The sequence below is a fragment of the Taudactylus pleione genome, unplaced genomic scaffold, assembly GCF_031769625.1.
Source record: "Taudactylus pleione unplaced genomic scaffold, aTauple2 ptg001601l, whole genome shotgun sequence".
Classification (NCBI taxonomy): domain Eukaryota; kingdom Metazoa; phylum Chordata; class Amphibia; order Anura; family Myobatrachidae; genus Taudactylus; species Taudactylus pleione.
In genome coordinates, this window is record NW_028285998.1 from 256,405 (window position 1) to 281,562 (window position 25,158).

The window sequence follows — 25,158 nt, forward strand, 5'->3', positions numbered from 1 at the left end:
GGGGGTGCCTAACCCTAGCCCTACCCTCTTCCCCTAGGCTAACCCTAGCCCCCCCCCCGGGAGCCCCTAACCTAGCCCTGTCCGCATTCGGCTTACGTTCGATCGGTAAGCCGGGTGTCGGGCTCCCGGCATGGTCTAAAGACAGGTGTCAGGATCTCGACGCCTGTCATTAGTACCTTGCCGGGATTAGACAGTCGGGAAGCCGGTGGTCGGCTTCCTGACTGCTCCCCCGAATGCTGGGTTTTGGGATTTGGTGTAGGGACCAGTAGAGGAATTTGGCTTGTGTATCACGGTGCACGGCATGCTGGGAGTAGGGAGCAGGTGTAGGGATCAGGAGGTGTTGGCCCTGTGTATCCCGGCGCACGGCATGCTGGGAGTAGGGAGCAGGTGTAGGGATCAGGAGAGGTTTTGGTCCTGTGTATACCGGTGCACGGCATGCTGGGAGTAGGGAGCAGGTGTAGGGATCAGGAGAGGTGTTGGCCCTGTGTATCACGGTGCACGGCATGCTGGGAGTAGGGAGCAGGTGTAGGGATCAGGAGGTGTTGGCCCTGTGTATCCCGGCGCACGGCATGCTGGGAGTAGGGAGCAGGTGTAGGGATCAGGAGAGGTTTTGGTCCTGTGTATACCGGTGCACGGCATGCTGGGAGTAGGGAGCAGGTGTAGGGATCAGGAGAGGTGTTGGCCCTGTGTATCCCGGCGCACGGCATGCTGGGAGTAGGGAGCAGGTGTAGGGATCAGGAGGTGTTGGCCCTGTGTATCACGGTGCACGGCATGCTGGGAGTAGGGAGCAGGTGTAGGGATCAGGAGAGGTTTTGGTCCTGTGTATACCGGTGCACGGCATGCTGGGAGTAGGGAGCAGGTGTAGGGATCAGGAGAGGTGTTGGCCCTGTGTATCACGGTGCACGGCATGCTGGGAGTAGGGAGCAGGTGTAGGGATCAGGAGAGGTGTTGGCCCTGTGTATCACGGTGCACGGCATGCTGGGAGTAGGGAGCAGGTGTAGGGATCATGAGAGGTTGGTTCTGTGTATCCCGGCGCACGGCATGCTGGGAGTAGGGAGCAGGTGTAGGGATCAGGAGAGGTGTTGGCCCTGTGTATCACGGCGCACGGCATGCTGGGAGTAGGGAGCAGGTGTAGGGATCAGGAGGTGTTGGCCCTGTGTATCACGGTGCACGGCATGCTGGGAGTAGGGAGCAGGTGTAGGGATCAGGAGAGGTTTTGGTCCTGTGTATACCGGTGCACGGCATGCTGGGAGTAGGGAGCAGGTGTAGGGATCAGGAGAGGTGTTGGCCCTGTGTATCACGGTGCACGGCATGCTGGGAGTAGGGAGCAGGTGTAGGGATCAGGAGAGGTGTTGGCCCTGTGTATCACGGTGCACGGCATGCTGGGAGTAGGGAGCAGGTGTAGGGATCATGAGAGGTTGGTTCTGTGTATCCCGGCGCACGGCATGCTGGGAGTAGGGAGCAGGTGTAGGGATCAGGAGAGGTGTTGGCCCTGTGTATCACGGTGCACGGCATGCTGGGAGTAGGGAGCAGGTGTAGGGATCAGGAGGTGTTGGCCCTGTGTATCCCGGCGCACGGCATGCTGGGAGTAGGGAGCAGGTGTAGGGATCATGAGAGGTTGGTTCTGTGTATCCCGGCGCACGGCATCCTGGGAGATATACGTGTTGTGACGTCAGTGTCGGGGACTACAGGTCTCAGCATGCCTGGGGTCCACACCTCGGTAGCTGCTGAGCTCCGTGGTCCGTTCGCTCCCCGGAGCCTTCTCCCGGATCAGCTCAGCCAGACGCAGGATCCCCATAGCGGCGGCGGCAGAGGGCGGATCCCGGGCCCGGGGGTAGGGAGCAGCGATCCCAGCGTCATGCACAGGGGAGGGGTCACAGTGGAGTAATAGATGTGAGGGGGGGGGGTCGCAGTGGGGTAATAGATGTGAGGGGTGGGGTCACAGTGGAGTAATAGATGTGAGGGGGGGGTCACAGTGGGGTAATAGATGTGAGGGGGGTCACAGTGGAGTAATAGATGTGAGGGGGGGGTCACAGTGGGGTAATAGATGTGAGGGGGGGGGTCACAGTGGAGTAATAGATGTGAGGGGTGGGGTCACAGTGGAGTAATAGATGTGAGGGGGGGTCACAGTGGAGTAATAGATGTGAGGGGGGGTCACAGTGGAGTAATAGATGTGAGGGGGGGTCACAGCGGAGTAATAGATGTGAGGGGGGTCACAGTGGAGTAATAGATGTGAGGGGGGGGTCGCAGTGGAGTAATAGATGTGAGGGGGGGTCACAGTGGAGTAATAGATGTGAGGGGGGGTCACAGCGGACAGTGGAGTAATAGATGTGAGGGGGGGGTCACAGTGGAGTAATAGATGTGAGGGGGGGGTCGCAGTGGAGTAATAGATGTGAGGGGGGGTCACAGTGGAGTAATAGATGTGAGGGGGGGTCACAGCGGAGTAATAGATGTGAGGGGGGTCACAGTGGAGTAATAGATGTGAGGGGGGGGTCGCAGTGGAGTAATAGATGTGAGGGGGGGTCACAGTGGAGTAATAGATGTGAGGGGGGGTCACAGCGGAGTAATAGATGTGAGGGGGGGGGTCACAGCGGAGTAATAGATGTGAGGGGGGGGGTCAAAGTGGAGTAATAGATGTGAGGGGGGGGTCACAGCGGAGTAATAGATGTGAGGGGGGGGTCGCAGTGGAGTAATAGATGTGAGGGGGGGTCACAGTGGAGTAATAGATGTGAGGGGGGGGTCACAGTGGGGTAATAGATGTGAGGGGTGGGGTAATAGATGTGAGGGGTGGGGTCACAGTGGAGTAATAGATGTGAGGGGGGGGGTCACAGTGGAGTAATAGATGTGAGAGAGGGGTCACAGTGGGGTAATAGATGTGAGGGGTGGGGTAATAGATGTGAGGGGTGGGGTCACAGTGGAGTAATAGATGTGAGGTGGGGGGTCACAGTGGAGTAATAGATGTGAGGGGGGGTCACAGTGGAGTAATAGATGTGAGGGGGGTCACAGTGGAGTAATAGATGTGAGAGGGGTCACAGTGGAGTAATAGATGTGAGGGGGGGGGTCACAGTGGAGTAATAGATGTGAGGGGAGGTCACAGTGGAGTAATAGATGTGAGGGGAGTCACAGTGGAGTAATACATGTGAGGTGGGTCACAGTGGAGTAATAGATGTGGGGGGGGTCACAGTGGGGTTATACATGTGAGGGGGGGTCACAGGGGAGTAATAAATGTGAGGGGGGGGGTCACAGGGGAGTAATACATGTGAGGGGGGTCACAGTGGAGTAATACATGTGAGGGGGGGTCACAGTGGGGTTATACATGTGAGGGGGGGTCACAGGGGAGTAATAGATGTGAGGGGGGGTCTCGCTGTGGGCTTGGTGTCCCCTCAGGAACTTCTCCTGTTAGCATAGTTATCACTAATGCAATGTATTTGTCCTCCATGTCTGTGTCGGCAGGCAGCAGTGGTCTGTGTCGGCAGGCGGCAGTGGTCTGAGTCGGCAGGCGGCAGTGGTCTATGTGGCGGCAGGCGGCCTGTGGCAGTAGTCTGTCGGCAGTGGTCTGTGTGTCGGCAGTGGTCTGTGTCGTGGGTCTTCTCCAGGCATGTTGGGGGCACCGAGCTCAGAGGTCACTGTCCTGATCTCGCAGGTCGTCCTTGGTGCCGTCTGTCTGCTGTCGGCAGCGCGGACACTTCAGGTGAGAACTGAGTGTAACAGACTCATACTGTGACAGGGGAGCCCGAGACTCCTCGCTATGACGTTGTGTTACGGTCACGGAGTCGGCGGCCAGTAATCCGTCTCGTGTCGTCGCGGTGCGGATGATGCTGATATTAGATACATAATACGTCTCCCAGAATCACTCCACACCCAGACGTCCCGATCCCATAGGCTGGGCACACACTAAGCGACCCGCCAATGCCACGCCCAGTGGTGCAGATGAACGATATATCGGGCGGTTGGTACACACTGCATGATCTGATAAACGCCCGCCTTATATATTGTTAGCCGACACCATTGACCAGGACGGTGTCGGCAGCTGGGTTGCTCCATCGGCCGTGTATGCAGGCCAATGGAAAGACCCATGGAACCACACATAGAGGTTACACACTAGGCAACGTGCCCGTCCTAAGTCCCATACCCCATCCCTCCTACATGTCTGCCCCCTGCAGGTGCCACCCATGACCTCTGTGTGTATGGTGCTTCACCGTGTGCCTCCTGGAGCCAGCAGCCTCATGGGTACATAACACGGCTCTGTGTGCTGTAGCTCCGGCCTCATAGGTACATAACACGGCTCTGTGTGCTGCGGCCTCATAGGTATATAACACGGCTCTGTGTGCTGCAGCTCCGGCTTCATAGGTACATAACACGGCTCTGTGTGCTGCGGCCTCATAGGTACATTACACGGCTCTGTGTGCTGCAGCCTCACAGGTACATAACACGGCTCTGTGTGCTGCGGCCTCACAGGTACATAACACGGCTCTGTGTGCTGCGGCCTCATAGCTACATAACACGGCTCTGTGTGCTGCGGCCTCATAGCTACATAACACGGCTCTGTGTGCTGCGGCCTCATAGCTACATAACATGGCTCTGTGTGCTGCGGCCTCATAGGTACATAACACGGCTCTGTGTGCTGCGGCCTCATAGGTACATAACACGGCTCTGTGTGCTGCGGCCTCATAGGTACTTAACACGGCTCTGTGTGCTGCGGCCTCATAGGTACATAACACGGCTCTGTGTGCTGCGGCCTCATAGCTACATAACACGGCTCTGTGTGCTGCAGCTCCGGCCTCATAGGTACATAACACGGCTCTGTGTGCTGCAGCCTCATGTGTACATAACACGGCTCTGTGTGCTGCAGCCTCATAGGTACATAACACGGCTCTGTGTGCTGCAGCTCCGGCCTCATAGGTACATAACACGGCTCTGTGTGCTGCGGCCTCATAGGTACATAACACGGCTCTGTGTGCTGCAGCCTCATAGGTACATAACACGGCTCTGTGTGCTGCAGCTCCGGCCTCATAGGTACATAACACGGCTCTGTGTGCTGCAGCCTCATGTGTACATAACACGGCTCTGTGTGCTGCAGCCTTATAGGTACATAACACGGCTCTGTGTGCTGCAGCTCCGGCCTCATAGGTACATAACACGGCTCTGTGTGCTGCGGCCTCATAGGTACATAACACGGCTCTGTGTGCTGCAGCCTCATAAGTACATAACACGGCTCTGTGTGCTGCAGCTCCGGCCTCATAGGTACATAACACGGCTCTGTGTGCTGCAGCCTCATAGGTACATAACACGGCTCTGTGTGCTGCAGCCTCATAGGTACATAACACGGCTCTGTGTGCTGTAGCTTCGGCCTCATAGGTACATAACACGGCTCTGTGTGCTGCGGCCTCATAGCTACATAACACGGCTCTGTGTGCTGCGGCCTCATAGGTACATAACACGGCTCTGTGTGCTGCGGCCTCATAGGTACATAACACGGCTCTGTGTGCTGCGGCCTCATAGGTACATAACACGGCTCTGTGTGCTGCGGCCTCGTAGGTACATAACACGGCTCTGTGTGCTGCGGCCTCCTAGGTACATAACACGGCTCTGTGTGCTGCGGCCTCGTAGGTACATAACACGGCTCTGTGTGCTGCGGCCTCGTAGGTACATAACACGGCTCTGTGTGCTGCGGCCTCCTAGGTACATAACACGGCTCTGTGTGCTGCGGCCTCGTAGGTACATAACACGGCTCTGTGTGCTGCGGCCTCGTAGGTACATAACACGGCTCTGTGTGCTGCGGCCTCGTAGGTACATAACACGGCTCTGTGTGCTGCGGCCTCGTAGGTACATAACACGGCTCTGTGTGCTGCGGCCTCCTAGGTACATAACACGGCTCTGTGTGCTGCGGCCTCATAGGTACATAACACGGCTCTGTGTGCTGCGGCCTCATAGGTACATAACACGGCTCTGTGTGCTGCGGCCTCATAGGTACATAACACGGCTCTGTGTGCTGCAGCTCCGGCCTCATAGGTACATAACACGGCTCTGTGTGCTGCAGCCTCATAGGTACATAACACGGCTCTGTGTGCTGCAGCCTCATAGGTACATAACACGGCTCTGTGTGCTGTAGCTCCGGCCTCATAGGTACATAACACGGCTCTGTGTGCTGCAGCCTCATAGGTATATAACACGGCTCTGTGTGCTGCAGCTCCGGCTTCATAGGTACATAACACGGCTCTGTGTGCTGCGGCCTCATAGTTACATTACACGGCTCTGTGTGCTGCGGCCTCACAGGTACATAACACGGCTCTGTGTGCTGCGGCCTCACAGGTACATAACACGGCTCTGTGTGCTGCGGCCTCACAGGTACATAACACGGCTCTGTGTGCTGCGGCCTCACAGGTACATAACACGGCTCTGTGTGCTGCGGCCTCATAGCTACATAACACGGCTCTGTGTGCTGCGGCCTCATAGCTACATAACACGGCTCTGTGTGCTGCGGCCTCATAGGTACATAACACGGCTCTGTGTGCTGCGGCCTCATAGGTACATAACACGGCTCTGTGTGCTGCGGCCTCATAGGTACTTAACACGGCTCTGTGTGCTGCGGCCTCATAGGTACATAACACGGCTCTGTGTGCTGCGGCCTCATAGCTACATAACACGGCTCTGTGTGCTGCAGCTCCGGCCTCATAGGTACATAACACGGCTCTGTGTGCTGCAGCCTCATGTGTACATAACACGGCTCTGTGTGCTGCAGCCTCATAGGTACATAACACGGCTCTGTGTGCTGCAGCTCCGGCCTCATAGGTACATAACACGGCTCTGTGTGCTGCGGCCTCATAGGTACATTACACGGCTCTGTGTGCTGCAGCCTCATAGGTACATAACACGGCTCTGTGTGCTGCAGCTCCGGCCTCATAGGTACATAACACGGCTCTGTGTGCTGCAGCCTCATGTGTACATAACACGGCTCTGTGTGCTGCAGCCTCATAGGTACATAACACGGCTCTGTGTGCTGCAGCTCCGGCCTCATAGGTACATAACACGGCTCTGTGTGCTGCAGCCTCATAGGTACATAACACGGCTCTGTGTGCTGCGGCCTCATAGGTACATAACACGGCTCTGTGTGCTGCAGCCTCATAGGTACATAACACGGCTCTGTGTGCTGCAGCTCCGGCCTCATAGGTACATAACACGGCTCTGTGTGCTGCAGCCTCATAGGTACATAACACGGCTCTGTGTGCTGCAGCCTCATAGGTACATAACACGGCTCTGTGTGCTGCGGCCTCATAGGTACATAACACGGCTCTGTGTGCTGCTGCCTCATAGGTACATAACACGGCTCTGTGTGCTGCAGCCTCGTAGGTACATAACACGGATCTGTGTGTTGCGGCCTCGTTAGCTACATAACACGGCTCTGTGTGCTGCGGCCTCATAGCTACTTAACACGGCTCTGTGTGCTGCGGCCTCATAGCTACTTAACACGGCTCTGTGTGCTGCGGCCTCATAGCTACATAACACGGCTCTGTGTGCTGCGGCCTCATAGGTACATAACACGGCTCTGTGTGCTGCGGCCTCATAGGTACATAACACGGCTCTGTGTGCTGCGGCCTCATAGATACATAACACGGCTCTGTGTGCTGCGGCCTCATAGCTACATAACACAGCTCTGTGTGCTGCGGCCTCATAGCTACATAACACGGCTCTGTGTGCTGCCGCCTCATAGGTACATAACACGGCTCTGTGTGCTGCAGCTCCGGCCTCAGAGGGGTAACTGAAGCAGAGTTCCGCCATGATCCCTGCCCAGTGGGCACTCTCTCTGCTCTGCTCCCAGCCACCTCCGTAATGCCGGGACTCTCCCAGCAGAACCCTCCTCGGCAGTGTGACATGTGACATTGGTCTCTGCGGATGAGATGGTGGAGGAGGAGCGCACGTAACCTTGGAGGTTATTAGTAACAGTCTCCTATCAGGTAGCAGCTTTCCTGGGTCCTGTGATGTCCGTGGAGAGATGGCTGGGGGTGACGTGTCGGGGGCTGAGGGTGACGTGTCGGGGGCTGAGGGTGACGCACCACGTGTCGGGGGCTGGGGGTGACGTGTCGGGTGCTGAGTGGGACGCGCCGTGTGTCGGGGGCTGAGGGTGACGTGTCGGGGGCTGAGGGTGACGCACCACGTGTCGGGGGCTGGGGGTGACGTGTCGGGGGCTGGGGGTGAGGTGCCGCGTATCGGGGGCTGGGGGTGACATCCGTATGTCGGGCTGCGGGTAACGCCTGGGGTCACGTCCGTATATTTACAACCAGTAGAAGAAGATGAAGCAGACGGCGATGCCCCCCCTTCCCCCACCACCGTCTGTAAATAGAAAGTGATGGTCACAGAGGAATGTTCCTCTGGTTCTTGTATCTGGTCAGTGAGAAGTAATAAGACGTCACCGTGTCTCTCCATCACCAGGCCGGCGTTTATTACCTGTTGGCCTCTATTGGGCCTCACTATGCGCCTGGAATTTGGGGTGCACGTGACTGGTTGGCAGGCACAGTGTAAGGTCATTCTGCTGCCAGTCACAATATGGGGTCTGCTGCTGGTCCGGGGCTGTAATATTGTCTATTCCTACAGGTGCACAGAGGGGCGTCTGCCGGTTTCCTGCTCCACGGTCTGGCCTCTGTGTGTCTCCTGTTTCCCGCCCACGCCGAGGCGCTTTATGTCAGCACATGGATTGCCGGCGTTATTGGACAGCCGCTTCTGGTCTTCTCCTTCTTCTGGCTGAGCGGTGACCATTCCACAGCCAACCTGGTCCTGATCTCTGCTCTCCTCCTGGCCTCCACCTGGGGGTACCTGACTCATGAGGCTAAGAGTGTAGCCCCTTATTTCACCAAGGCCGGGGCCACGCTGAGCATCCTGGTCATCTCTCTCTTCACTGGGAACAGGTCCGGGATGCTGGGCAGCCTCGCCCTGGGAACTGGGGGCCTCCTGTCCTTTCTGGGTGCTTCAAGGATTTTACCCTTATCCACAGAAATGGCCTCAAACTGCGTCCTCAGCGCGGCCTTCCTGGCGTTAGAGGTGGCGCTGAGGACTCATCTCTCTGACACAACCTGAGCTTGTGTCTCTGATGCCTGGATCATACGTGTAACATATTTACTCCAGGATAATAGACCTCTCGCCTGGGGGTCCCTATATAATAAGCTGCCACATTCCCTGGAGTCAGTCTTACGGATGGGAAGGTTTCCCGGAACTGTCCTGTAAGACGGCATTGGAGGCGCGGAAGGAAGCGGTGGTGGGGGTGGGGGGATCATTTATACCCTGTTGTTACTCGGACCTGTACAGAGTCGGAGGAGTGATGGCGGACAGATGCTTTCTATACTTCCCTACATATAATATAGTAACTATACATCTATTTGTGTCCAGCTTGTTACTGGTGATAAGTGATTGGGGGAGTTGGTTTCCCACCCCCGAGGTACGGCTTTATATTACATATATATTATGTCTGACCCCTCCTAGTATATCACTGCTAACTCCATATAATACGCCATCTATATTATAAGTACACAAGTGATGTGTGAACGGCTGTGATAATATCTGCACATTCACGAGGATGCGTTACTTATTACATGGGGCGATGCGTTACTTATTACATGGGGCGATGCGTTACTTATTACATGGGACGATGCTTTACTTATTACATGGGACGACGTATCCATTCTGTAGGTTCTCAGGATATTACAGTACTCATACGTCCATATTCTGTGTGTACAGACCATTATATGTGACATCTGCTCTTATAATGTACTGGCTGTTGTCCCTGTCACTGCCTGGAGGTCTCTCTCTCTCTTCTTTAAACCCTTCTCCCACTCCTGCCCCTGTGTCTGTCTCTCCCATCTCTCTCTTGCCCCTCTCCAGTTCTCCCAGTTGTTGCGCTCAGCAGTGACTGGCTGCCACGTGCGCTTGGATTGTGTTTAAGCTGAACGGAGAGCTGGTGTAATAATTTTGTATTACTGTGGGGGGTGAGGACAGTGTAAGGTGCAGGTTAGGTGATCAGATTACCATGATGACATTTTTTATTAGTGCTTGATTTTATTATATGGATTACCTATAGTATTACCTTTTTATTTTCATTTATGCTATTGTACTTTTCTCCCCTACTGAGTGTTTTTTCTCTCTCTGTTTGTGACCTGTGCCCCCTGTGTGCCTTTCTCCTCTCCTCTATACTGTTATACATGTCTGGCTGTGGGTAATACTGTGATGGTGATTATCAGGAGTGACTGTGATGTCACCATGAGGTGGGATGTGATGAGTAAGTATGGGGATATTACAGTGTGTTCTCTCTCTGTATGTGACCTGTGCCCCCTGTGTGCCTTTCTCCTCTCCTCTATACTGTTATACATGTCTGGCTGTGGGTAATACTGTGATTGTGATTATCAGGAGTGTCTGTGATATCACCATGAGGTGAGATGTGATGAGTAAGTATGGGGGTATTACAGTGTTTTTTTTCTCTCTGTATGTGACCTGTGCCCCCTGTGTGCCTTTATCCTCTCCTCTATACTGTTATACATGTCTGACTGTGGGTAATACTGTGATTGTGAGTATGGGGATCCGAGTTGTCGTAAACTAGTAGGTATCGAATACATCCCATTAACCAAACGAGGGGGGTGATGGGTACAAAAATTTATGTAGACAAGAAGTCTTCTGGATGTTCCAGATGAACTCTAGATACCCAGAGGGACTAAATGAGGCAGTAGAATTGAATATGGTTATCTAATGGTTTTTTACCAAAGAAATACATATGTAAAAATCTAAATAGAACCAATTAATTAGATATTAAATAATAAAAAATCGAGCTTCGCTAGAAGTTTGTTTAGCTTCATAATAATAAAAAATACCCCTATGTATCCCCGATGCACTCAAGTGTTTTTACTCGTCTGGAGCCATGTTCCTTATTGTCTATGTACATTCAAGGGAGGAATAGATTATTGGTAAATAAGAATAAAATAGATGATAGAAAACATCTATTACCAGTATACTATGAGAATGAATTCATGACCCTCCTTTTTTCTGTACTTATATTAATTTAGTTATTTTGTATTAGATACCGTTCTCCTTGGAATGCTAATTTATTATTAGCGATATATAGGTATCACACTCGGAATTTACATCTAGTGGAACTATTTATCAGCTATAAGCTATGTGTGTGTCCTTCATTTATATATTCCATTGTGTTTTTAAAGCCCCCCCCCCTTCTCTCCCCCTCCCCCTTTTTATTTTAATCTTTTTTTTTTTTTATATATATATATATATATTCCTTTTTCTTGTTGTTCTCAATATTCCTCCCTTCTGCCCCTAGTCTCAGGTTTTATTTACATTTTATATTGATTTTTTTCTGGATTTTGTAGCTTTATTGTGTATGCATCATATTTTTAGTTATTGATGGTTTCGGACTATATTTCTTATGATTCTTAGATATACTGGGTAGCCAATAGCGTGATCATCTGATTAACACCACACATTCGTAATACTGGGATTTCAAAGCCGATAAAACACTGTATTTCACATCAGTGACTATGCTAAGATAATGATATAATTACTTTCTTAATTCATATTTTAGAAAATAAACATCGGGTTTTATTGAACATTTTTGATATTATTAATGAAAATTGACTTGAACTACAATACCCATAATCCTAGGATATCCTGACCATAAACATCTAATGTTTATGGAGACACCGATGGAATGTCACTTGACTGCGGTCACGGGTTTTTATTGTCCAATGGGATGATAAGAGGGAAGAATCCCCATGGTAACGTAATGATGCAAGTCCATAGACTGACCTTGCTCGGGTCACATATATTTATATCACATGACCAGAGTCAGCTCCGTAGAAATAAAGGAAAAGGTAAGAACAGTTTAATATAAGAACTATTAAAACTAAGTCTTTCCTACAAATTAGATATATTATGTATAGTGATCTGCCTCCGTATTATGATGATAATGTTTTCATGAATATACGAGTTTATTTGATTAATTACAATCATGTGGAAACAAGCAGCTAATTAGAGGGGTATAAGAAGACCCTCTTGGACACTATAACCTCACCTTTGAAAAAGCTGTACTCCCTATACAGCGAAACGCGTCAGTGCCCAGCCTCTACTCTACAAGTGTTTTCTCCAAGTTGAGATCACATCAAGCCTGGACCAGTTTTCCGGTACAATTGGATTTCTTTGTTTGGTCTACATCATGTGCACGATACCTGGATTACAATAAACACCATGGATATCTGAGGACAACATACAGGACTGTATTCTAATAGGATCATCCCTCTACCTGGTGACAGGAATTGGTAACTATACGTTGGGCACAAACGTTCCTTACATTGAGACTGAGATTGTAAATCTCTTTCATAGGAACAGGCATTATTTACCAACAAAACTGGCGGCAGAGGCTAAATGTTTTATTTATGCTCTATTTCATTGCTATGGATTTTATTACATGTCATATGTACAATTGACACATTTTATTTATTTATAATAAATTGATCCAGTATTTTTTACATCAATACTGAATGGTTATATTTTAGCGCTGCTACTTTGTATATGTTTTTGTCGTATTGGGTCTGACAAACCCTATTTGAAGCAGCTGCTTAGTTAAACAGTTCAATCCAGCGCCTGTATATCTCTTTTCTATCGTACTGTTATACATGTCTGGCTGTGGGTAATGCTGTGATGGTGATTATCAGGAGTGACTGTGATGTCACCATGAGGTGGGATGTGATGAGTAAGTATGGGGGATATTACAGTGTGTTCTCTCTCTGTATGTGACCTGTGCACCCTGTATGCCTTTCTCCTCTCCTCTATACTCTTATACATGTCTGGCTGTGGGTAATACTGTGATGGTGATTATCAGGAGTGTCTGTGATGTCACCATGAGGTGGGATGTGATGAGTAAGTATGGGGGTATTAGTGTGTTATCTCTCTGTATGTGACCTGTGCCCCCTGTGTGCTTTTCTCCTCTCCTCTATACTGTTATACATGTCTGGCTGTGGGTAATGCTGTGATGTTACTGGGTGAGTATCAGGAGTGTCTGTGATGTCACCATGAGGTGGGATGTGATGAGTAAGTATGGGGATATTACAGAGTGTTCTCTCTCTGTATGTGACCTGTGCCCCCTGTGTGCCTTTCTCCTCTCTATACTGTTATACATGTCTGGCTGTGGGTAATGCTGTGATGTTACTGGGTGAGTATCAGGAGTGTCTGTGATGTCACCATGAGGTGGGATGTGATGAGTAAGTATGTGGGATATTACAGTGTGTTATCTCCCTGTATATGGCCTGTGCACCCTGTGTGCCTTTCTCCTCTCCTCTATACTGTTATACATGTCTGGCTGTGGGTAATGCTGTGATTATTGGGTAATTAATTATCAGGAGTGACTGTGATGTCACCATGAGGTGGGATATGATGAGTAAGTATGGGGGTATTACAGAGTGTTCTCTCTCTGTATGTGACCTGTGCCCCCCTGTGTGCCTTTCTCCTCTCCTCTATACTGTTATACATGTCTGGCTGTGGGTAATGCTGTGATTATTGGGTGAGTATCAGAAGTGACTGTGATGTCACCATGAGGTGGGATGTGATGAGTAAGTATGGGGGTATTACAGAGTGTTATCTCTCTGTATGTGACCTGTGCGCCTTTCTCCTCTCCTCTATACTGTTATACATGTCTGGCTGTGGGTAATGCTGCGATTATCAGGAATGACTGTGATGTCACCATGAGGTGGGATGTGATGAGTAAGTATGGGGGTATTACAGTGTGTTATCTCTGTGCACCCCGTGTGCCTTTCTCCTCTCCTCTGTACTGTTATACATGTCTGGCTGTGGGTAATGCTGCGATTATCAGGAATGACTGTGATGTCACCATGAGGTGGGATGTGATGAGTAAGTATGGGTGTATTACAGTGTGTTATCTCTGTGCACCCCGTGTGCCTTTCTCCTCTCCTCTGTACTGTTATACATGTCTGGCTGTGGGTAATACTGTGATCATCAGGAGTGACTGTGATGTCATATCTATGTATCTCATATATGTCTCTCTCTGCTGTCTCACTGAATGTTCTGAAAAACTCGGCTTATACTCGAGTATATACGGTATCATATATCTCTCTCATATCTATCTCTCTCATATCTCTCTCTTTTATAGATGGGTGTTATAGATGAGATAGATATAAGAGAGAGAGATATGATATAGATAGATATGAGAGAGAGATAGGTGTTAGATATATCATATCTCTCTCTCTCATATCTAACACCTATCTCTCTCTCATATCTATCTATATCATATCTCTCTCTCTTATATCTATCTCATCTATAACACCTATCTATAAGAGAGAGAGAGATATGATATAGATAGATATGAGATAGAGATATATCTATATCATATCTCTATCTCATATCTATCTATATCATATCTCTCTTATAGATAGGTGTTATAGATGAGATAGATATAAGGGATATGATAGATATGAGAGAGATAGATAGATATATCATATCTCTCATTTCTATCTTTCTACTTCAGGGTCCATAGGGGACCCACTGCGGGACCCCGCTGCTTACATGTTGTCCCCCTTGATTCCGGCCATGGTCCTAAACATCTGGGGTCACCGCTAGCTGTGACCCCAGATGCCTACCAGCATCCCCGGATCAGTACCGGCGTTCTGGTACCGGCGGGGGTGTTGGGAAGACAGCATGGACGTCAGGACTGACTGTCCATGCTGTACTTCCAGATGTGCAGCCACAGCTGCATTGAAGAAACTTCAGGGGCTCTTCATGGCCCCCCTCTAACAGGTGCATCCAACTCCGGCCGGGCACCAAACTAAACTGGGATGCCTTGGCTCGGGGGCGGGGTATAGGAGGGGGACCCTAGTGCATCCTTGGAGGCTGAAACTTAACTCTATGGTGCCCGATACCTGACGTCATCACCTATATCCCCAAGGTATCCTGTGGAACCCTATGGACGTCGTTGAAATAGAGATAACAAGGGTAAGTTCTTACCATATCTCTCTCTCTCTCTCTCTCTCTCCTCTTATATCTATCTCATCTATAACACCTATCTATAAGAGAGAGATATGATATAGATATGAGATAGAGATATATCTGTATCATATCTCTCTCATATCTATCTATATCATATCTCTCTCATATCTATCTATATCATATCTCTCTCTTATATCTCTTATATCTATCTCATCTATAACACCTATCTATAAGAGAGAGATTTGATATAGATATGAGATAGAGATATATCTATATCATATCTCATATCTATCTATATCATATCTCTCTCATATCTATCTATATCATAACTCTCTCTTATAGATAGGTGTTATAGATGAGATAGATATGAGAGAGAGAGATATAGATATGAGGTAGAGATATATCTATATCATATCTCTCTCATATCTATCTATATCATATCTCTCTCATATCTATCTATATCATATCTCTCTCTTATATCTCTTATATCTATCTCATCTATAACACCTATCTATAAGAGAGAGATTTGATATAGATATGAGATAGAGATATATCTATATCATATCTATCTATATCATATCTCTCTCATATCTATCTATATCATATCTCTCTCTTATAGATAGGTGTTATAGATGAGATAGATATAAGAGAGAGATATGATATAGATAGATATGAGAGAGAGAGATACCTATATCATATCTCTCTCTTTCTTAGGTGTTATATATGCGATAGATATAACACCTAAGAGAGAGAGAGAGAGAAATATGATATAGATAAGGGTTATGATATATCTATCTCATATATAACACCTAAGAGAGAGAGAAATATGACATGATATAAATAGGTGTTATGATATATCTATCTCATATATAACACCTATCTATATCATATCATATTTCTATCATATTTCTATCATATCATCAGAGAGTTATGATATAGATAGGTATATATCATATATTACACCTATCTATATCATCTCTCATATATTACACCTATCTCTCATATGGGAGAGAGATATGATATAGATAGGTGTAATACATGAGATAGATATGATATAGATAGGTGTAATATGACATGAGAGAGAGAGAGGTGTAATATATGAGAGATGATATAGATAGGTGTAATATATGAGATAGATATGATATAGATAGGTGTAATATGAGAGAGAGAGAGGTGTAATATATGAGATAGATATGAGAGATATGATATAGATAGGTGTAATATGAGATAGATATGATATAGATAGGTGTAATATGAGATAGATATGATATAGACAGGTGTAATATATGAGAGCGATATGATATAGATAGGTGTAATATATGATATATACCTATCTATATCATAACTCTCTCTCATATCTATCTCATATTACACTTATCTCTATCATATCTATCTCATATATTACACCTATCTATATCATATCTCTCTCTCATATATTACACCTCTCTATATCATATCTCTCTCATATCTATATATCATATCTCTCTCTTTCTTAGGTGTTATATATGAGATAGATATATAATAGATATAACACCTAAGAGAGAAATATGATATGATATAGAAAGGTGTTATATATGAGATAGATATGATATAGATAGGTGTTAGGTGTTCTAATAGGTGTTATGATATATCTATCTCATAACACCTATCTATATTATATCTATCTCATATATAACACCTTTCTATATCATATTTCTCTCTTAGGTGTTATATATGAGATAGATATATCATAGAGATATCTCATATATAACACCTAAGAGAGAGATATGATATAGTTAGATATGAGAGAGATATTATATAGATAGGTGTAATATATATGAGAGAGATATGATATAGATAGGTGTAATATATGAGATAGATATGAGAGAGATAGGTGTTACGATATATCTATCTCATATTAGAACACCTAACACCTATCTATATCATATCTATCTCATGTATAACACCTATCTATATCATATCATATTTCTCTCTCTCTTAGGTGTTATATCTATGATATATGATATAGATAGGGGTTATACATGAGATAGATATATCATAACCCCTATCTATATCATATATCATAGACATAACACCTAAGAGAGAGAGAGAAATATGATATAGATAGGTGTTAGATGTTATGATATATCTATCTCATGTATAACACCTAACACCTATCTATGTCATATTTCTCTCTCTCTCTTAGGTGTTATGTCTATGATATATGATATAGATAGGTGTTATACATGAGATAGATATATCATAACCCCTATCTATATCATATATCATAGACATAACACCTAAGAGAGAGAAGAGAGAGAGAAATATGATATAGATAGGTGTTATACATGAGATAGATATATCATAACCCCCTATCTATGTCATATTTCTCTCTCTCTTAGGTGTTATGTCTATGATATATGATATAGATAGGTGTTATACATGAGATAGATATATCATAACCCCTATCTATATCATATATCATAGACATAACACCTAAGAGAGAGAGAGAAATATGACATAGATAGGTGTTATACATGAGATAGATATATCATAACACCTATCTATATCATATATCATAGACATAACACCTAAGAGAGAGAGAGAAATATGACATAGATAGGTGTTAGGTGTTATACATGAGATAGATATATCATAACATCTAACACCTATCTATATCATATTTCTCTCTCTCTCTTAGGTGTTATGTCTATGATATATGATATAGATAGGGGTTATGATATATCTATCTCATGTATAACACCTATCTATATCATATTTCTCTCTCTCTCTTAGGTGTTATGTCTATGATATATGATATAGATAGGGGTTATGATATATCTATCTCATGTATAACCCCTATCTATATCATATATCATAGACATAACACCTAAGAGAGAGAGAGAAATATGATATAGATAGGTGTTATACATGAGATAGATATATCATAACACCTATCTATATCATATATCATAGACATAACACCTAAGAGAGAAATATGACATAGATAGGTGTTATACATGAGATAGATATATCATAACACCTATCTATATCATATATCATAGACATAACACCTAAGAGAGAGAGAGAGAAATATGATATAGATAGGTGTTAGATGTTATGATATATCTATCTCATGTATAACACCTATCTATGTCATATTTATCTCATAGTTATAACACCTATCTATATCATATATCATAGACATAACACCTAAGAGAGAGAGAGAAATATGACATAGATAGGGGTTATGATATATCTATCTCATGTATAACACCTATCTATATCATATTTCTCTCTCTCTCTTAGGTGTTATGTCTATGATATATGATATAGATAGGGGTTATGATATATCTATCTCATGTATAACACCTATTCATATCATATCTCTCTCATATCTATCTCAAATATTACACCTATCTCTATGGGGTGGGCAATTATCAGTTTGGGGGCCACATAACAAGTATTAGCAAATGACTGGGAGAGACGCTCATTGGTAGCTACAATACCGATCAATCAAATAATGACAGCATTTATTGTGTTGTCCACACTAGACTGTGGCAGGTTAGACCCTTCCCACATTCAGTGCAGGGGGGGGGGGTATTTATGCATCTATATACTTATGACGTGGAATATCCTTTACCAATACAGACAGCACCGATCTGCTCTCGTCACTCCCCCATTATATCCCATCCCCCATTACCATTGCACAATTCACTGAACCGTTACCTGTGGCTCTATAGTGCGCTGCGGTCACAAGGTTTGTACATCTCAGAGACCATATAAATATTATGTCTGCAAACAAACAGAAACAAGAAAGTCTCAGTATACAATAGGACGTAACCACTGAGAAGACGGCCGTGTAGAGTAGCAGCGATGAGAAGACGGCCGTGTAGAGTAGCAGCGATGAGAAGACGGCCGTGTAGAGTAGCAGCGATGAGAAGACGGCCGTGTAGAGTAGCAGCGATGAGAAGACGGCCGTGTGGAGTAGCAGCGATGAGAAGCCGGCCGTGTGGAGTAGCAGCGATGAGAAGCCGGCCGTGTGGAGTAGCAGCGATGAGAAGCCGGCCGTGTGGAGTAGCAGCGATGAGAAGACGGCCGTGTGGAGTAGCAGCGATGAGAAGACGGCCGTGTGGAGTAGCAGCGATGAGAAGACGGCCGTGTGGAGTAGCAGCGATGAGAAGACGGCCGTGTGGAGTAGCAGCGATGAGAAGACGGCCGTGTGGAGTAGCAGCGATGAGAAGCCTGCCGTGTGGAGTAGCAGCGATGAGAAGCCTGCCGTGTAGAGTAGCAGCGATGAGAAGACGGCCGTGTAGAGTAGCAGGGAGGAGAGGGCTGCCGTGTAGAGTGGCAGCGATGAGAAGCCGGCCGTGTAGGGTGGCAGCGATGAGAAGACGGCCGTGTAGAGTAGCAGCGATGAGAAGACGGCCGTGTAGAGTAGCAGCGATGAGAAGACGGCCGTGTGGAGTAGCTGGGATGAGAGGACGGCCATGTAGAGTAGCAGCGATGAGAAGACGGCCGTGTAGAGTAGCAGGGAGGAGAAGACGGCCGTGTAGAGTAGCAGCGATGAGAAGACGGCCGTGTAGAGTAGCAGGGAGGAGAAGACGGCCGTGTAGAGTAGCAGCGATGAGAAGACGGCCGTGTGGAGTAGCTGGGATGAGAGGACGGCCATGTAGAGTAGCAGCGATGAGAAGACGGCCGTGTAGAGTAGCAGGGAGGAGAAGACGGCCGTGTAGAGTAGCAGCGATGAGAAGACGGCCGTGTAGAGTAGCAGGGAGGAGAAGACGGCCGTGTAGAGTAGCAGGGAGGAGAAGACGGCCGTGTAGAGTAGCAGGGAGGAGAAGACGGCCGTGTAGAGTAGCAGCGATGAGAAGACGGCCGTGTGGAGTAGCAGCGATGAGAAGACGGCCGTGTGGAGTAGCAGGGAGGAGAAGCCGGCCGTGTAGAGTAGCTGGGATGAGAAGATTAGTGTTGATCGGATCATACAGGCAGCGGCAGGCTCCGTGAGAACCAGCGGTTGTTCAGGCTGGGATGTGGCGTTCGTATTGTGGGCCTGATTTAGATGTAGGCGCAATGCTGATATTTCCGCAGTTGAGCGATTATCGGCTGACTACGCATGCGTAGCGATTGCACTGCGGATTTATTTGCAAAGTGATTGATATTTTGGGGCGATTATGGGGAGTGGCGACAATTGTGCACCGTGTCTCGGCATACTACTGCAAAAATCATGGCGCCGGTGTCTCTGTTCCCGCGACAACAGTGTTACTCAGTTGGGCGATTATGGAAGGATCTGCGAGCACTGCTGTGTGTTTGTACGCACTTGCTTGGACATTGGCAATTGCATATTCGCTCAGTGTACGGAATCCCAATTGCATTAGCGCCCACATCGGGCCCCGTGCCCGGACAGAAGGTTAGGGTTGCCTCTGAATGCATCCTCTCTGCTGAGGTAGCGGAGAGTTGTATATAACTGGGGCATATAGGTTGTACTAATGTATAGCCGTCTCACCCATTGTATAAGTGGTAATTACCTAATCCGGTACCAGCACAATACAATCATTTATTTATAACCACTTACAGCTTCTTCAGACTACAGCTAGGTGGGTGGGTAGAGGGTGATGAGTAGAGGTTGTGGGAGCAGTGGGGGGTACAGGGTGATGTGTAGAGGATGGGGGAGCAGTGGGGGGGTACAGGGTGATGTGTAGAGGGTGGGGGAGCAGTGGGGGGTACAGGGTGATGTGTAGAGGATGGAGGAGCAGTGCGGGGTACAGGGTGATGTGTAGAGGATGGAGGAGCAGTGCGGGGTACAGGGTGATGTGTAGAGGATGGGGGAGCAGTGGGGGGGTACAGGGTGATGTGTAGAGGATGGAGCAGTGGGGGGGTACAGGGTGATGTGTAGAGGATGGGGGAGCAGTGGGGGGTACAGGGTGATGTGTAGAGGATGGGGGAGCAGTGGGGGGGTACAGGGTGATGTGTAGAGGGTGGGAGAGCAGTGGGGGGTACAGGGTGATGTGTAGAGGATGGAGGAGCAGTGGGGGGTACAGGGTGATGTGTAGAGGATGGAGGAGCAGTGCGGGGTACAGGGTGATGTGTAGAGGATGGAGGAGCAGTGCGGGGTACAGGGTGATGTGTAGAGGATGGAGGAGCAGTGCGGGGTACAGGGTGATGTGTAGAGGATGGAGCAGTGGGGGGGTACAGGGGTGATGTGTAGAGGATGGGGGAGCAGTGGGGGGTGGTAGAGGGTGATGTGTAGAGGATGGGGGAGCAGTGGGGGGGTACAGGGTTATGTGTAGAGGATGGGGGGGTACAGGGTGATGTGTAGAGGATGGGGGAGCAGTGGTGGGGGGTACAGGGTGATGTGTAGAGGATGGAGGAGCAGTGGGGGGGTACAGGGTGATGTGTAGGGGGTGGGGGAGCAGTGGGGGGTACAGGGTGATGTGTAGAGGATGGAGGAGCAGTGCGGGGTACAGGGTGGATGTGTAGAGGATGGGGGAGCAGGGGGGGTACAGGGTGATGTGTAGTGGATGGGGGTGCAGGGGGGGTACAGGGTGATGTGTAGTGGATGGGGGAGCAGTGGAGGGGGGTACAGGGTGATGTGTAGTGGATGGGGGAGCAGTGGAGGGGGGTACAGGGTGATGTGTAGAGGAGGGGGGGAGCAGTGTGGGGTACAGGGTGATGCGTAGAGGAGGGGGGAGCAGTGGGGGGGTACAGGGTGATGTGTAGAGGATGAGGGAGCAGTGGGGGGGTACAGGGTGATGCGTAGAGGATGAGGGAGCAGTGGGGGGGTACAGGGTGATGCGTAGAGGATGAGGGAGCAGTGGGGGGGTACAGGGTGATGCGTAGATGGGGGGAGCAGTGGGGGGGTACAGGGTGATGCAGATGGGGGAGCAGTGGGGGGGCTACAGGGTGATGTGTAGAGGATGGGGGAGCAGTGGGGGGTACAGGGTGATGTGTAGAGGATGGGGGAGCAGTGGGGGGGTACAGGGTGATGTGTAGAGGATGGGGGAGCAGTGTGGGGGGTACAGGGTGATGTGTAGAGGATGGGGGAGCAGTGGGGGGGGGGGGGTACAGGGTGATGTGTAGAGGATGGGGGAGCAGTGGTGGGGGGTACAGGGTGATGTGTAGAGGATGGAGGAGCATTGGGGGGTACAGGGTGATGTGTAGAGGGTGGGGGAGCAGTGGGGGGTACAGGGTGATGTGTAGAGGATGGAGGAGCAGTGCGGGGTACAGGGTGATGTGTAGAGGATGGGGGAGCAGGGGGGGGTACAGGGTGATGTGTAGAGGATGGGGGAGCAGTGTGGGGGGTACAGGGTGATGTGTAGTGGATGGGGGAGCAGGGGGGGTATAGGGTGATGTGTAGTGGATGGGGGAGCAGTGGAGGGGGTACAGGGTGATGTGTAGAGGATGGGGGAGCAGTGTGGGGTACAGGGTGATGTGTAGAGGATGGGGGAGCAGTGTGGGGGTACAGGGTGATGTGTAGAGGATGATGGAGCAGTGGGGGGGTACAGGGTGATGCGTAGAGGATGAGGGAGCAGTGGGGGGGTACAGGGTGATGCGTAGAGGATGAGGGAGCAGTGGGGGGGTACAGGGTGATGCGTAGATGGGGGAGCAGTGGGGGGGTACAGGGTGATGCATAGATGGGGGAGCAGTGGGGGGGCTACAGGGTGATGTGTAGAGGATGGGGGAGCAGTGGGGGGTACAGGGTGATGTGTAGAGGATGGGGGAGCAGTGGGGGGTACAGGGTGATGTGTAGAGGATGGGGGAGCAGTGGGGGGGTACAGGGTGATGTGTAGAGGATGGGGGAGCAGTGGGGGGGTACAGGGTGATGTGTAGAGGATGGGGGAGCAGTGGGGGGGGGTACAGGGTGATGTGTAGAGGATGGGGGAGCAGTTTGGGGGGTACAGAGTGATGTGTAGAGGATGGGGGAGCAGTGGGGGGGTACAGGGTGATGTGTAGAAGATGGGGGAGCAGTGGGGGGGGTACAGGGTGATGTGTAGAGGATGGGGGAGCAGTGGGGGGGTACAGGGTGATGTGTAGAGGATGGGGGAGCAGTGGGGGGGGTACAGGGTGATGTGTAGAGGATGAGGGAGCAGTGGGGGGGTACAGGGTGATGTGTAGAGAATGGGGGAGCAGTGAGGTACAGTTGTTACGAATTCCAATGCCTACCACATGTGACACCACAAGAACCCGGTAAGCGAGATCTTCTGCCAATAACAACCGCCCGTTGTTCCCTTAGAACTAGGATACATTCACCGGTACTTAGGCCGCCACCTGGACTTATGCTCCAGCTAGTAGCGGCTTACATGGATACAGGGGAATTCAATAGGTAAAGAATGTACAGTTAGGACTGAGACAGTTGGTGATGATAAGGATATCGATGGTACGGATGTTGTGAGAGTACAGTTTGGTTTTTTGGACAATAGCTTGGGAGCCGATGGTGTGGCAGCTGTGCCGATGATGCAGCAATGGTGCTGATGATGCGGCAATGATGCCGATGGTGCGGCAATAGCTGTAGATAAACAGTCTAGGGTTAGCAAATGGCTCTGAGAGCCGATGTTGCAGCAATGGTGCCGATGTTGGGGCAGTTGCCGTAGATAAAGTCTATGGTTTGATAATGGCTTTGAGAGCCGATGGTGCGGCAAGTGTGCCGATGTTGCAGCGATGGTGCCGACGTTGGGGCAATTGTCATAGATAAACAGTCTAGGGTTTGATAATGGCTTTGAGAGCCGATGGTGCGGCAAGTGTGCCGTATGATGAATGTTGGCAGCACGGGAGCTGCTGGATGCGGCTAGGAAGCCATTTGGAGATTGGTGGTAGCATGGAAGCTACTTGGAGCGGCTAGAAAACCGTGTGGTGAACGTTGGCAGTACAGGAGCTGCTGGATGCGGCTAGGAAGCCGTTTGGAGATTGGTGGTAGCACGGAAGCTACTTGGAGCGGCTAGGAAACCGTATGGTGAACGTTGGCAGCACGGGAGCTGCTGGATGCGGCTAGGAAGCCGATTGGAGATTGGTGGTAGCACGGAAGCTACTTGGAGCGGCTAGGAAGCCATATGGGAGTTCAGTAAACAGGAGAACAGGAACAACCCGCCTCTGCAGCCAGGCTGAGGGAACTCACAGACACTCTATAGTCAGCTCAGGTGCAATAGATCAGTGAGTATAAATAGGCTGAAGTCCCAATCAGGTTTGCACTTGTGGAATACACATCACTTCCTGAGGCGTGCCGATCTCCTAGCAACAGGAAGAACTGGAGTAACCCCGTCCTGTCTGGGCATACTGTCAGAAAGTGTCAAGTCGTAACAGTATCCCCCCTTGACGTGGGGTTGAAGAACCCCCAGAACCTGGTTTGTCTGGAAACTCCTGAAAGAAGCATCTTCTCAACCTGGTAGTATTTAGTGCAAAATGAGGAACCCAGGAACTTTCCTCCGGACCATAGCCCTTCCAGTGGACTAAAAATTGTAGACGACCCCTGGAAATTCTAGAGTCCAAGATCTTCTCCACTATGAACTTGTGTTGACCATGGACCATCACCGAAGCAGACCTGGAAGAGGACCAGAGTTTGAATTTGGCCGAATAGAAGACCGGTTTGAGCAAGGAACAATGGAAAGTATTATTAATACGGAGAGAGTTGGGCAATTGAAGTTTGAAGGTTACTGGGTTCACCTATGAAATAATTCGGAATGGACCGATAAATCTGGGACCCAACTTTTGTGTAGGCTGACGGAGCTTGATATTATTGGTAGAGAGCCAAACCAAATCACCTTTCTTAAAACAACACGACCTCCGATGCTTGTCAACAGATTCTTTGGAGTGGAGAGATACCTTACAAAGGCTTTGATGAACCTTGCCCCAAATATGTCGAAGCCAAGAGACAGAAGAAGAAGCTGGTGATCTGGAATCGAAGGCATTTGACCTTGGATGTTGTCCTGTAACACAGAAGAATGGGGAACCAGAAGATGCAGAATGGCATGAATTATTAAAAGCAAACTCAGCAAGTGGCAGATGAGATACCCAGTCATTATGACACTTGGAAACATAGCAGCAGAGATATTGTTCCAGACACTGATTAACGCGCTCAGTTTTTCCATTCGACTGAGGATGGTAACCTGAAGAAAGACTAAGCTAAATGCCCCGAGAGGAACAAAACACTCCCCAGAACTGTGCCACAAATTGTGATCCTCGATCTGACACGATATC

The 25,158-nt window shown here is 48.9% G+C and overlaps 2 protein-coding genes across 3 annotated transcripts in view; one reads left to right on the top strand and one right to left on the bottom strand.

Annotated features, from left to right (window-relative positions):
* Positions 1 to 1,846, bottom strand: part of LOC148442153 (flap endonuclease 1-like) — a 109,626-nt gene extending 107,780 nt beyond the window's left edge. The window contains exon 1 of the mRNA XM_088464163.1: positions 1,717 to 1,846. Coding sequence (XP_088320289.1) covers positions 1,717 to 1,798 — 82 coding nt within the window. The 5' untranslated portion in view covers positions 1,799 to 1,846. The remainder of the gene's footprint in view (positions 1 to 1,716) is intronic.
* Positions 1,599 to 12,503, top strand: TMEM276 (transmembrane protein 276). Of its 2 annotated transcripts, none has more exons than XM_088464162.1 (3): positions 1,599 to 1,893; positions 3,454 to 3,691; positions 8,593 to 12,503. In XM_088464162.1, the coding sequence occupies exons 2-3, from the start codon at positions 3,599 to 3,601 to the stop codon at positions 9,070 to 9,072; spliced, it is 573 nt and encodes a 190-aa protein (XP_088320288.1). In that variant the 5' UTR covers positions 1,599 to 1,893; positions 3,454 to 3,598; the 3' UTR covers positions 9,073 to 12,503. The 2 variants fall into 2 exon arrangements, with proteins under 2 accessions (XP_088320288.1, XP_088320287.1); XM_088464161.1 differs by having other exon boundaries at positions 1,599 to 1,834.
* The last annotated feature ends 12,655 nt before the right edge of the window (positions 12,504 to 25,158 follow it).